The 12,821-nt window shown below is 40.7% G+C and overlaps 1 protein-coding gene across 2 annotated transcripts in view; it reads left to right on the top strand.

The window, feature by feature from the left end:
- The window catches only part of smarca2 (SWI/SNF related, matrix associated, actin dependent regulator of chromatin, subfamily a, member 2), a gene marked incomplete at its 3' end in the record, with an annotated part of 74,850 nt that extends 64,887 nt beyond the window's left edge, over nucleotides 1-9,963 (top strand). For both annotated transcript variants that reach the window (XM_042345447.1, XM_042345446.1), the window contains 4 exon segments: nucleotides 1,429-1,506; nucleotides 2,345-2,563; nucleotides 7,566-7,783; nucleotides 9,858-9,963. In XM_042345447.1, coding sequence (XP_042201381.1) covers nucleotides 1,429-1,506; nucleotides 2,345-2,563; nucleotides 7,566-7,783; nucleotides 9,858-9,963 — 621 coding nt within the window.
- Nucleotides 9,964-12,821: the final 2,858 nt, after the last annotated feature.

The following is a 12,821-nucleotide window of genomic DNA, read 5'->3' as shown; positions in this document are numbered from 1 at the left end:
GCAATGTTGTCTTGAAACAGTTGCATATTGAAATGAGAAGTCACAAAAATGGACACCGCTGTCTATTTTTACTGTAATTGTCAGTTACATTTGGAAATTAGAAACATTGATTAAAAGGAACTAGTATTAGTTTGTTTTTCCTGTGTACTGGGCCATTCAGAAAATATATTTTTATAACTCCCATTTTATATTAAAACCACTTCTGCCAGGCAGTATTGTTTCTAAAACCACAGAATCTTAGATTTCACTTCATGTTTTGTATTGACGATTTGCTTTGGTGCTTAAGTGGTGTAGCTGCTAACTCTCTGGCCAGTGTCCCTTCATTTTTAGAAAGAAGAGTCTAACATGTTTTGCCTGTGCATTGAAGAAATTAGGTGGGAATAATTGATTCTGTCTATGGATAATTAGTTGCCATTCAAATAACCTAAATATCTTAAATTGACTTTCTAATCCAAACAAGTAGGGAAGCCAATTTGCTTCTAAGTGGGAAATCAAGATGCCTGCCCATCGTGTTTTATAAATCTCTGATTTTTTTTTCATTTACCAATTTCAACATGCTGACTGATTTATCTTTTCATTGTGCCCACTGGAAATTTGAGTGTTTGTTAAATTCCAGGTATTTGTCTCGCATGTGTTGAATATTAGTATACTCCACCAACTGAATTTTCCATAAATGTATGCCAAATTGAATGTATATCATTGGATTCTTTCAAGCCCAGAATTATCTCCATGAATATAAGAAATGGTTCTTAGACATATTGTGTCTTTAGTCTCACCTCAGTGATTTACAGATCTTGGACAGATTGGCAAGATTTTCAGTGGGTACATGTTATTTTATCCTAGAATTGATACCCTCTTAAAATAACATTCTTTTCACAGTTGCCAAATTTCAATTAATATAAAGCTATTAGTTGAATATATATATATTTTAATTATTTTTTCATTTTGATGGAAAACTGAATAAACTGCGTTAGAAATAAATTTAATGGTTTAATGGTTATCTCCACATGCAGCTCTGCTAACTGCTGATTCCACTATCACTTTCGATTCTCTAGACATCCCTGTCTTAACCTTTCATGCATCACAAGGAATTGAAATATATTTGCATTCTGATATCCAATTGTCTATGTTGCACATTGCTTGTTAGATACACCAGGATTTAAGACTTAGCAAATATCCAATTTGTGTGTATCTTTTAAATCATGACCATTACTTTGTGGACTCATTAGTGTGGAGTGGCCCTTACCGCTTGGTATTTTTTAAAAAATACTTTGATTAATGAATTTGTGAACAATTTTTTAATTTTAAAACAAGTGCAGTTTGGAAGAGAGATTTTAAGTTTAATTACGTCTCAGTAATTGGGAATAGATTAGTTGTTAACTTTACAACTACTACTTGTACATAGCAACTTAATTTTTTAACTTGTAGGAAGAAGATGAGGTTCCTGACGATGAGACCCTGAATCAAATGATTGCAAGGCACGAAGAGGAGTTTGAATTATTCATGGTAAGTACACATAATTGTACGCAGTTAAAAGTCCTATTTTTTTTCCATTGTACCTGTAGAGTCTAAACAAGTAAGGCTGCCACTTGCATATTCACTTATGGTTCAGAGGCATTAAAATTATACTGCAGAACCTTTTGGGGGGCAAAGAAATGGACATTGCCAGCAGGCAATCTTGAGCTTCTTACGTAAGCTACACTTGCAAAGGCTGATTACACCTCCCTATTCAGTGAACAGACACAGTTCATAGGAAGTTGCATTTTGATGTGTTGTATTCTATATTTATGACCAAACAACAATGTACTTCCACATCCACTATTGCAAATATACAAACTAGGTTTATTTACTAAACGCTTGCCTTCAATTATTGGATTTAATTGTATACCCCAGTGCAATGTACATTCGAACATTATTTAATTTACCATCAGAGGAATTGAAAGATTTAAACTTTAGTTGCAGTTTGATATCTCGGGGCTTTTTAATGATTTGCACAACACAAGTTTGTGTTGAATTCTGTGCAGCTTGTGATTTCGGAATTGCTGTTAGAAAACACTAATATCTAATACTCTGTGAATGAAAATGTTGCCTTGGCATAAACAGTGAGAGCAGCAGTCGTGTGTTTATTTGTGACAAAAGATTTTAATTAGTTAACAATAATGCACTTTTGCCATGTACTGCATTTTAAATAGTAGATTATTGATCCTCACTTAAAATTTATTTTCCCTTTCCTTCTATGCCCCCCTTCCCTCCAGGACCTGTTTTGAATTTTTAAACCAACTCACTTGACCAAATAAAAATCATTGCAGTTAACAGTTCTATTTGGATGTTTGACACATTATAGCGCATGGATCTAGAACGGCGGAGAGAAGACGCACGCAATCCTAAACGCAAGCCTAGGCTGATGGAAGAGGATGACCTGCCATCCTGGATCATCAAGGATGATGCAGAAGTTGAACGGTTGACTTGTGAGGAGGAGGAGGAGAAGATGTTCGGACGAGGTTCACGTATGCGCAGGGACGTGGACTACAGTGATGCTCTTACAGAGAAGCAGTGGCTAAGGGTAAGCACTGCAGATAACTAGTACTTGGCTTAATATTTCACCAAAGGAAATTTAATTGATTAAGGCTGTGGTGGCCCACCTTTATGGTCGTCCAACAAAATAAATATTCTTGATTGAATATTTCTTGATTTATAGCATAAATGACGTCAATGACGGTTGGCCACCACTGGGTAAAGGCATTTATTTTCAAGTTGATACTAAACTGAATGCAATACTCCAAATAAATTTGATTTGGCTTTGTGCTTATGCAGCAGTATTTCTTTGTTCTTTTATTCTATTCCATTTATGGTAAATCAGCGCATGTTACGACCGTTTTAGAACGTAGAAATTTTCCGCCCAGAAGAGGGTAATTTGGTCCATCGTGTCTGTGTTGGCTCTTTAAAGAGCAATCCTTTCAGTCCCATTAAGCTGACCTTTCCCTTCACCCCTATATTTACTCCTTAAAGAAACACTGCAATTTAAGATTTTTGATTGCTCTCTGCACTTATGAACTAGTTTTTAATGGCTTATGTGCCTGGGACAACAGCATATGCCATGCTTTGTACCTTCTGATTTATCATGTATTCCCTTCTGCTATTATTTGTCCAAAGTTTGCTGTGAACCCAAGCTCATTTCAAAAGTTTCAGGACACCCAAACGACTCCATCTTGGGATCATTACAGCTAATCAAAAGGATATTGAGTTATCCTTAGTCTAGATTCAACTCCAGTTTCAGAGGTGAACACTCTGAAGATTCTCAACCGTTGCATACCTAATGTGCCTAGATTAAAATTATCAGTTTTGTTATTGTTTGGTTACTATGCCCAAATCAAGACCTGTCTACAGGAGTCTACTCATCCCTACTGAAACAAACCAAGAACATTTTGGTCTGGCATTTTAATTCTTTTTTTCTTCAAAGGTGGGTATGACACGAAAAATAAAGGAAAGGAATATTCAAAGTTATAATTTGAAGTAATCCATTTGGATTTAGTTTGTTCAAAGTTCTTTGCTGGGTTATTTGATCATTTGGACAAAAGCACTATTCCGATGTTGTAGCTCTGTTACAACAGTTCTACAGTATCATTAAAAACAGGCACTTTACGGTAGATCCTGTGAAGTGCTTTGAGATGTCTTGACTATGTGATAAGGGATTGTATCAAATGGAAGGAATATTATGCGATTTGTACAAATGACAGCATTGTGTCTGGATATGTGCGATCTCCCCATTTATTGATAGATTAACTCTACTCAATTAGATGTACTGTATTAGGTGTCTTACCTAATTGTTGTCTATACAGTTGTAGTCTATATACCTGGGTACTGTCAGTGTATCTCTGCAATATGTATCAAATGCCATTTGAGATTGTAGTTCATTAAAATCCAACTGAGCTTATATTTAATTCAGTGCATCAGCTGGCTTCTGCTCTGGGCTCACACAACCCTTTGATACCTGCAAACTAGATTGTTGTAAACTGTGGCTTTAGTCTGTGACCTTTGCCAGACGATTTAACCACAGGGGTATTTACATCTGATCCTGGTCTGTGTGGTGTGCAAGAAACACTTTTCCAGGAGGGTTGAGAGATCATGATCAAGAGTGGGAGCTCTGATTGGTATTCCCCTCCCTAACCTATTCCCCCCACCCCCTCTTTTCCCCCCCAGCTGCTCTGACTGAGATCACGTGACAAAGCCAGGTCCATCCTGTGAACTTCCTGGTCTATAGGGATGAGCTGCTCGCTGAATAAACTTGCTGTGCCATTGGAAGAGTTATTGATTTTGTTTCATTAATTTCCTTAAAATATAATTTAGTATTGATCAACCAACTAGTGCAGCTCATAACATTTTTCTGGTTGTATTCTAATTTGAAAAATATTTTCTTTAACTTGGCTTCTTTGCATGTAAAATTGACTTACTGTAAAAAGAGTTTATTATGCATCAAATGTAAAATACAACAATCTTGACACATAAAAATAAATGTGATGCAGTTTACTGTGATTTTCACAATTAGCTTGCCAGTTTCCAGAATACCAAGTAGGAATGCAGTTCATTATTCAAAGGGAACAGTGGTATTTGGTGTTAATTATGAGCAATATTGAATGATTTGCACATGGTTGCTGAACATTTCAGTAAATGGCAATTTTGCTCAAATCTGAAGAAACCTTCCCTCTTGATAAATATCTCAAAGGGCTGTCACAGGACTGAACTACCCTTCTGGATTTAATTTTTTGTATCAATAGGATGCAGACAATGGGAGACAAATTAGATTCTCGAGTCAACTCATAGATACAAAATCTAATATGCTCCTACCTTAAAATATGTGTGTGTTAGTGTAGTGGGCTTGCAGTTAATCAGATGTTGCAATGTAGCAGTAAATAATAAACAATAATCATTGCATTTGGTATTCATGACTGGGGGTTGTCTCAAAGCACTTCATAGGATTTACTGTAAAGTATGTTACTTTACTTTGCAAACTGTCGGATTTAATATGAATTGGTGAGATTTGCTGTGACTAATTCTATGATTTTAAAATAAGGCTAATGCATCAATGAAGTGCTATATTTTACTGCAATAAAGCACAATCATAGAAATGATTGAATCCCATTAGTCTGCAAGGTCAGGAAAGCAACGGGAAAAAATCTGCAATATAAACTATTCAGAAGACTGTTGCTGCATAATTTCTCAAGGCACAAACTTCTACTTCTGATAATTCGTTGGAACTATGTATGTTAAGTCTCTGACTCTTAGAATTCATACAACCACTCTTATCCTCATCCACCACCTCCTCTCACCTCAACCTCCACGGCGCTGTCCTTGACTGGTTCAGATCATACCTCTCACACCGCCTCCACTTCATCTCCACAAACGACTTCTCCTCTAGCCCCCATGCAGCTCGTGCAGAGTTCCTCGGGGCTCTGTCCTTAGTCCCCTCCACTTGAATATCTATATGCTCCCTCTTGGTAACATCATCCACAGACATGGAGTCAACTTCCACATGTATGCAGATGACACCTAACTGTACCTCTCTGCCTCCACCCTTGACTGCAGGACCACTGCTGTCCTGACAGAATGTCTGTCAGACATCAAGTCTTAGATGAGAGCTAACTTTCTCCGGTTGAAAGTCAACAAGACCGAGGTTGTCCTGATTGGCTCCCGTCAGCGCCTCCTCACCTCAGGCGCTGACAACATCACCATCCATAGTTGCATACTCAACCTTGCTAAGCCAGTCCAGAACCTTGGGGTATTGTTTGACCCTCAACTATCCTTTCTACCCCACATCCATGCAATGACCCGCTCTGCCTTCCCCCACCTCCGCAACATCACCCTGCTCCTCCTGTCTCACACTGCAGGCCACCGAAACCCTCATACATGCTTTCATTACATCGAGGCACGATTATGCAAACTCATTGCTTGTCGGCCTCCCCAACTCCACCCTCCATAGGCTGAGGATCATCGAGAACTCTGCAGGCCGTGTCCTCTCCCGCACCAGGCTCCGCGACCCTATCACCCCCATCTTTGCCCGACTCCACTGGGTTCCCATCACACAGAGGATACAATTCAAGATCCTGGTCCTCGCCTTCAAAGTCTCCACAGTCTTGCTCCCCTCTACCTCTGTGACCTCCTAACCCCCTACCATCCTGTTTGCTCCCTCCGCTCAGCTGGCTCCGACCTGCTTCACGTCCCCCGCCTCACTCGCCCCTCCATTGGTGGGCGGGCCTTCTGCCACTCTGCCCCCACCCTCTGGAACTCCATCCCGCAGTCTCTCAGCCTCACCCCCTCGCTTGCCACCTTCAAGACCCATCTCAAGACCCTCCTCTTCGGTCGTGCTTTCGATCTCCCTGCTTCTCCCTCCACTCTCCCCCACCCCGATCCCCAGCTCGGGTCTGTAACTCTGTCTGTCCAGCGCCATGGGACATCCTGTCGTTGTATGACGACAGAAATGAGTGATTATTTTCACAATTAACATTAAAGCTAGTACGCTATTTTAATCAAACCATTTTGAAAAATAACAATGCAATTTAGGATTCAGTTTTGAGATGAAGTCTGCTCCCTTTGTGCTGAGCTGCTATCCCTTGGTGTCGGCTTTTATGGAAAACCAGCTTGCGGCTTTCAAGATTATACCTCATTTATGTACTCTTAAGCTGTCATCTATCTGTCTACAGCATATCAAAGTTGCAAATTACAGCAAAGTGAGAATGCATGCCTTGTTTTTTTTATTGTAAGTTACTAGGATTCCAAGAAACATGACTCCTTCTTTGAGAGCTACGGGCAACTTCTTTGTGTGTTTGGAAGATTAGGGTGTAGCAGAAAGAGCAGTATGGATGTCAGAGGCATGAGGAGAATGCAGTTCTGCTTGCTGCCTTGCCCCCTCCCTCCTCACTTTCAAATCCCGCCAAAAGACCTTTTTGATGGTGTTTACAGTCACCTCCTCCCCCCACCCCCTCCCCCCGGCTTAGGATCAGACCGCCATTGTCGAGCGGTACGGGACGCTACCCCGGTTGAAGGGCACTACATTAATGCAAGTTGTTGTTGGGTTGAAGGTCAGTAGGATAGAATTCAAAATACTCGTCCTCACTTTCAAGGCCCTCCATGGCCTTGCCCCCATCTACATCTCTGACCTGCTGACCCAATATCAACCTGCCCGCTCCCCCCGCTCAGCAGGCTCCGGCCTGCTCCAGCTCTCCCACCCGACCTGCCCTACCATCGGCGGCCGGGCTTTCAGCCTCTCTGCCCCCACTCTTTGGAACTCCATCCCACAATCCCTTTGCCTTGCTCCCTCTCTTGCCTCCTTCAAGGCACGACTCAAGATCCTCATTTTTGACCGTGACTTCAGGCGCCCTCCTACCCCCTCTGCCCTTCCTCATCCCAACCCTGCCCCCACGCTCGGATCCTGATCCCTGACTGTTCAGCTCCTTGGGACATCGTCCCGGCATGAAAGGCGCTTTACAAATGTAATTTTGTTGTTTAAGATATTCCAATGAAAATGATCGTGCCACAAAAATGCATCCAACTTTTTTTGGGTTAAACAGGCAATTGAAGATGGTAATCTAGAAGAAATGGAAGAGGAAATTCGCCAGAAGAAAGCACGCAAACGCAGAAGAAATGTAGATAAAGATTCATCAAAGGATGAAGGAAAGAAGAAAAAGAAGAGAGGCAGACCTCCAGCCGAAAAACTGTCTCCAAACCCACCAAAGGTCACAAAGCAGATGTCTGTAATTATAGATACAGTTATAAACTACAGAGATGGGTAAGTTTAGTCATTGAATTTAGCATTCTTACCTTCAAACAAAGCTGATATACAAGCATTCTGGGTCATGCTTTGATTCAACTTATTTCCAGGATGAAAATAGCACAAATTAACTTCATTAATTGTTGTCAATGGCATCACCTGTACCTGCAATTTAAAATTAATTCAATTCTTGCTTTACTGGTTAGAAGTCATACAATAGCAATAAAATGTTTTATAGCACAGGATTCCTTGGATCTAAAACCTAATTAGTTTTATTAAAAAAATTTAAAAGGGAAAGAAAGTGTCTGAGCTTTGGGGCTAATGTAAATTTGCATTTTTCTCTAATTTTAGCTCTATTTTAATGAATTGTCCAATAATAAAGACCAACCCTATTGTAACCTGATGGTCTGGGTACAATATCTGAGGCCATGTTCTAGCAAACTTCACAGTTGTCGGGTCATCACTGTCATTGGTTCCTTTGTGAAGTGATATCCGCATATTTCCTACAACCAGCATACATGCACAGCAGCAGAAAATGACAGCAGCAATAGTTTTTGCTTATAGCAAGTAATGTCAACAGCGAGCATCTAGCCCAGCAATCAGAAGCCGAATGGGTGTGCCTCTCTTTCAGTGTAGGACTTCAGCAGAAGTACTTCTGCGCTTCCATAGAAGATCCAGGAAACCAGGCTCAATGTGGCTGCCCTGTAACCTGATTCTCAATGGGCAATTCATAAACATTCACCTGCTTATTATTTGCTGTTTGTAATGTATTTGCTTTCAGGAGCAACAACAACATTACATTGGTATAGTGCCTTTCACGTCCCAAGGTGATGAACAGTGAGAGTTTCGGACCCAAGCTGGGGGTCGGGATTGGGGAGGGTGAAGGACAGGGGGCAGGGTGATCAAAAGCATGGTCCAAGAGGAGGGTCTTGAGATGGGTTCTCACCTTAAATAAAACAATTTCTAATAACATTTATAGTAATGTCTATGGCTCGCCAACTAAATTTGTGAAACAAGCTAGTTTGCATTCATTCCATAATCAGCCTTTGAAGCTTTTTATTCAGAAACCTGATCTCTAAGGAGATCTATTCTTATTTTTAATCAATAAAAAAGAACAGCTGGCCTTGAGAAAGAACAGAATAAATAGACTGTTCGATTTGCTGCTTGGAATACAAAACTAAATTAAATTTCCTTACAAATATATTAGGAACGTTACTCAGAGAGACGATCATAACAAAAATGTGTTTCACAAAATAACTGCTGATTGCTTAGAGTACAGTATGAAATTTGACCCTGGCTTAACTTGTCATTATCATTTAAATCATCATACTGTCAATATCCCAGCCACATTTATTTACGTATTTATACATATGCCCAACTCACCCTCCTGATAACTTGTCATTGAACCCTTTTCACTTGGAATGACACGTTATCAAGCATGTACTGCATTTAACAAAAGCTTGCTCTTGGTTTCCAATGCACAATTTCTAGAATTCTCAATGCTTGCCCCAAACAATCTGGCTTTTCTTAAATGTGAACCATGATAAGAATCCAAAATGACATTGTTCATATCTGGAGTCCACTCTTTATTGTCTCTGGATTAACTGTGTTAGGTTAAGTATACATGGTAGGTGATAGGTTCTCCCTATCATAATTTAGCAGTTTGAAACATTTGTTCTGTTTGAAAGACACTGTATAAGTGCAAGTTAGCAATTCCAGAGTGTGTGAGCTGCATGACCACCTATCTAGTTACTTATCACTGAAGCAACTAGATATGCTATCTGCTTTATGTAAATGGTACAGCTGGCAAAAAAGGACTTTGTGTAGCTATGGAATGTGAGATAAAAATGCAGTAGTTGCAATGCTAGACTATTATCAGTAGGTTGGAGGAGAAGAGACACTCATATCAATCAATCATAAATGGTTCTTTGTACTTTACTGCAATCTCAAAGCAATAATAAGCTTGGATGATATAGAACAGGCTCTAGAATGGAAAGAATCTGAGTTGAAGTCATGTAATTTGTGTTTTATTATTTGACTGATGTGCAATTGCAGAACTGATTTTGCTTTAAACATGTATCCTTTAAAATAGTATGGGTCGACAGTTGAGCGAGGTTTTCATCCAACTACCCTCTCGAAAAGAGCTGCCTGAATACTACGAGCTTATCCGAAAACCTGTGGATTTCAAGAAGATAAAGGTGGGTAAATCACAATCTAGGTCATTTAGAGTTTATCATAAGCATTTGTCAGAAGGTTGTTTTTTTTTTTGCTTCCTTGCCTTCTCTCTTCCTCCATGCCCCCAATTCCAGTGAGACTGGAATGTTTTAATCTGCTTGGAAATGATCTATTTTATACAGCTGATTTAATTCTACATCGTGTTCAGCTGAATATGAAAGGAGTAACTCATGAAATTAACTTTTAGCTTCTGCTTTCATATCTGAAATAATAAACCTTACATTTAATATAGAGTCTTGTCTCATAAATGTCCCAACATTTCGCAGGATTTACTGTGAAGTCTAGTGATAACTAATTTGTACACAGCAATGTCCCAGAAACAACTAGGAGTGAATGAACAATTTTAAGCGGTGGATTGTTGGCTGGGACATTGGGAGAAATTCCCTTCTCTTATTGAGTAGTGCCATGGGAGCTTTAATCTATAAATAGATATATATAATTATTGATATAGTGCTTTTCACGTCTTCTAGACATCTCAAAGTGCTTCACAGAATATACTGTAAAGTGAATTGACTGTATATTTGTAGGTGAAAGCACAAATGAAAGGAACCACAATCTTGCAGGATATTGAACTACTTTGGAGTGTACTTGCTTTCAAAATGCTGTTTTTTGAAGCTTCTCTAATTGAACACTGCAATTGTATAAACATGACACAAAATGGTGCTTATCAGAAGATACATAAGCATCTCTGTTTTCAGGAAAGAAATGGAGAATTGGAATAAAATTGGAAAGTTACTGAACTGAATTGCTGTACTTGTGATTCCACTCTGCCAAATAAACACAAAAGTTTAAAGAATGGAAACCTAAAGGTCATCACTGGCACAAATCAGACATCGAAATGTCCCTTTGAACCTGTTATTTAATCCCATCTTGGCTACACTTTACACCACCCCCCTCCCCAACCAATGTGGCGGTGGACTGGCCCTCATTTTCCAAACTTCACTTGGTCTATCCTCCTATTCCTCTAGCTGTTTCTTCTCCTTTGAGCACCTTACCCTCCACCATCCCTCCTCTCTCTCCCTCAAAATCCTCCTAGTTTACCATCCCCCAATCCTCCTGGCTCCTTCCTCACTGATATCTCCTCTTCTCCCATCCCTGTTCCTCTGCACTGAACACCTGCTCATAATGGGTGATTTCAACCTCCACTTAAACTCTCCACCTCCTCGGATTTCACTGCCCTCCTCTTCTCCCTAAACCTCACACTCCACATTAACTCATCGACTCACAACCGTGGCCACCCCCTCGACCTCGTAATCACATATGACCTTAACATTTCCGACCTCTATCACGGACAAGGCCATCTCGGATCACTTCCTCATCTCCCTCTCTTCCTGCATCCCCCTCCCCTCTTCCAAGCCCGCCACCATTTTTTCCACCCCTGGAAGAAGCTTCCCCCTGAATCCCTCACAAATGCCCTCTCTTCCTTGGAACTCTTCTCTCTCTGGTTCTCCACCCACAGTGATCCTGATGCAGCCTACAAGCTGCTGAATGACCGTCTCTCCATAACCTTCAATTGCCTGGCTCCCCTGAAATCCAGGGTTGTTTCCAAATCAACCCACTCCCCCTGGTACAACAGTCATCTCCGCTCACTCAAAACACAAACCTGGATGCTCGAGCGCAGATGGCAGAAATCCAACCTTAAGATTCACGGCCAGCTGTGGCTCGAGCATCTCCACACCTACCCCTCTCCCTTTCACAGAGCAAAACTGACTTTTACTCCAAAGTCATCCTGTAGACAAACAACAATCCAAACACGCTGTTTCCCACCATCCATCACCTCCTTTAGCACCCCCTCAAGTTCATAAGAACATAAGAATTAGGAGCAGGAGTAGGCCATTCGGCCCTTCGTGCCTGCTCCGCCATTCAATAAGATCATGGCTGATCTTCTCACCTAACTCTGATTACCTACCCTATCCCCATATTCCCTAATCCCTCTATCTTTCAAGAATCTATCAGTCTCAGCCTTGAAATAGTTCAAGGACTGAGCATCTACAGCCTTCTGGGGTAGTGAATTCCATACGTTCACTACCCTCTGAGTGAAGAAATGTTTCCTCAACTCTGTTCTAAGAGGCTGACTCTTAATTTTAAGACTGTGACCCCTGGTTATAGATTCTCCTACCAGGGGAAACAGTCTCTCAGTGCCTACGTTATCCAGCCCTTTAAGAATCAATATGATCCCCCCTAATTCTTCTGTACTCTAGAGAATACAGCCCTAGTTTATTCAACCTATCCTCATAGGTCAGTCCCCTCATCCCAGGAACTAACCAAGTGAATCTACGCTGCACCCCCTCTAGGGCAAGTATGTCCTTTTTTTAAATAAGGAGACCAAAACTGCACACAATACTCTAGGTGCGGTCTCACCAAAGCCCTGTACAGTTGCAGCAAGACTTCCCTACTCTTATATTCTAGACCTTTCGAAATGAACGCTAGAATGCCATTCGCATTCTTAGTTGCTTGATGCACCTGCAAACTAACTTTGTGGGACTGGTGTACAAGGATGCCCAAATCCCTTTGAATACCAACACTATCTAACTTCTCCCCTTCCAGAAAATAATCTGTTCTTTTATTCTTGCTACCTAGGTGAATAATTTCACACTTGCTAACATTGAATTCCATCTGCCACCTACTTGCCCACTCCCCTGGCCTATCTATATCTTGTTGCAATCTTTTTGCATCATCCTGAGAGCTCACTCTGCTACCTAGTTTAGTATCATCCGCGAATTTAGACACATTACATTCAATGTCCTCGTCCAGATCATTGATGTAAATGGTAAGTAGCTGAGGCCTAAGCACTGATCCTTGTGGCACTCCACTAGTTACA

The sequence above is a fragment of the Callorhinchus milii genome, unplaced genomic scaffold (assembly GCF_018977255.1).
Source record: "Callorhinchus milii isolate IMCB2004 unplaced genomic scaffold, IMCB_Cmil_1.0 Scaffold48, whole genome shotgun sequence".
Classification (NCBI taxonomy): Eukaryota; Metazoa; Chordata; class Chondrichthyes; order Chimaeriformes; family Callorhinchidae; genus Callorhinchus; species Callorhinchus milii.
Note: the sequence above shows the minus strand (reverse complement) of the source record. Positions and strands in the feature narration are given on the sequence as shown.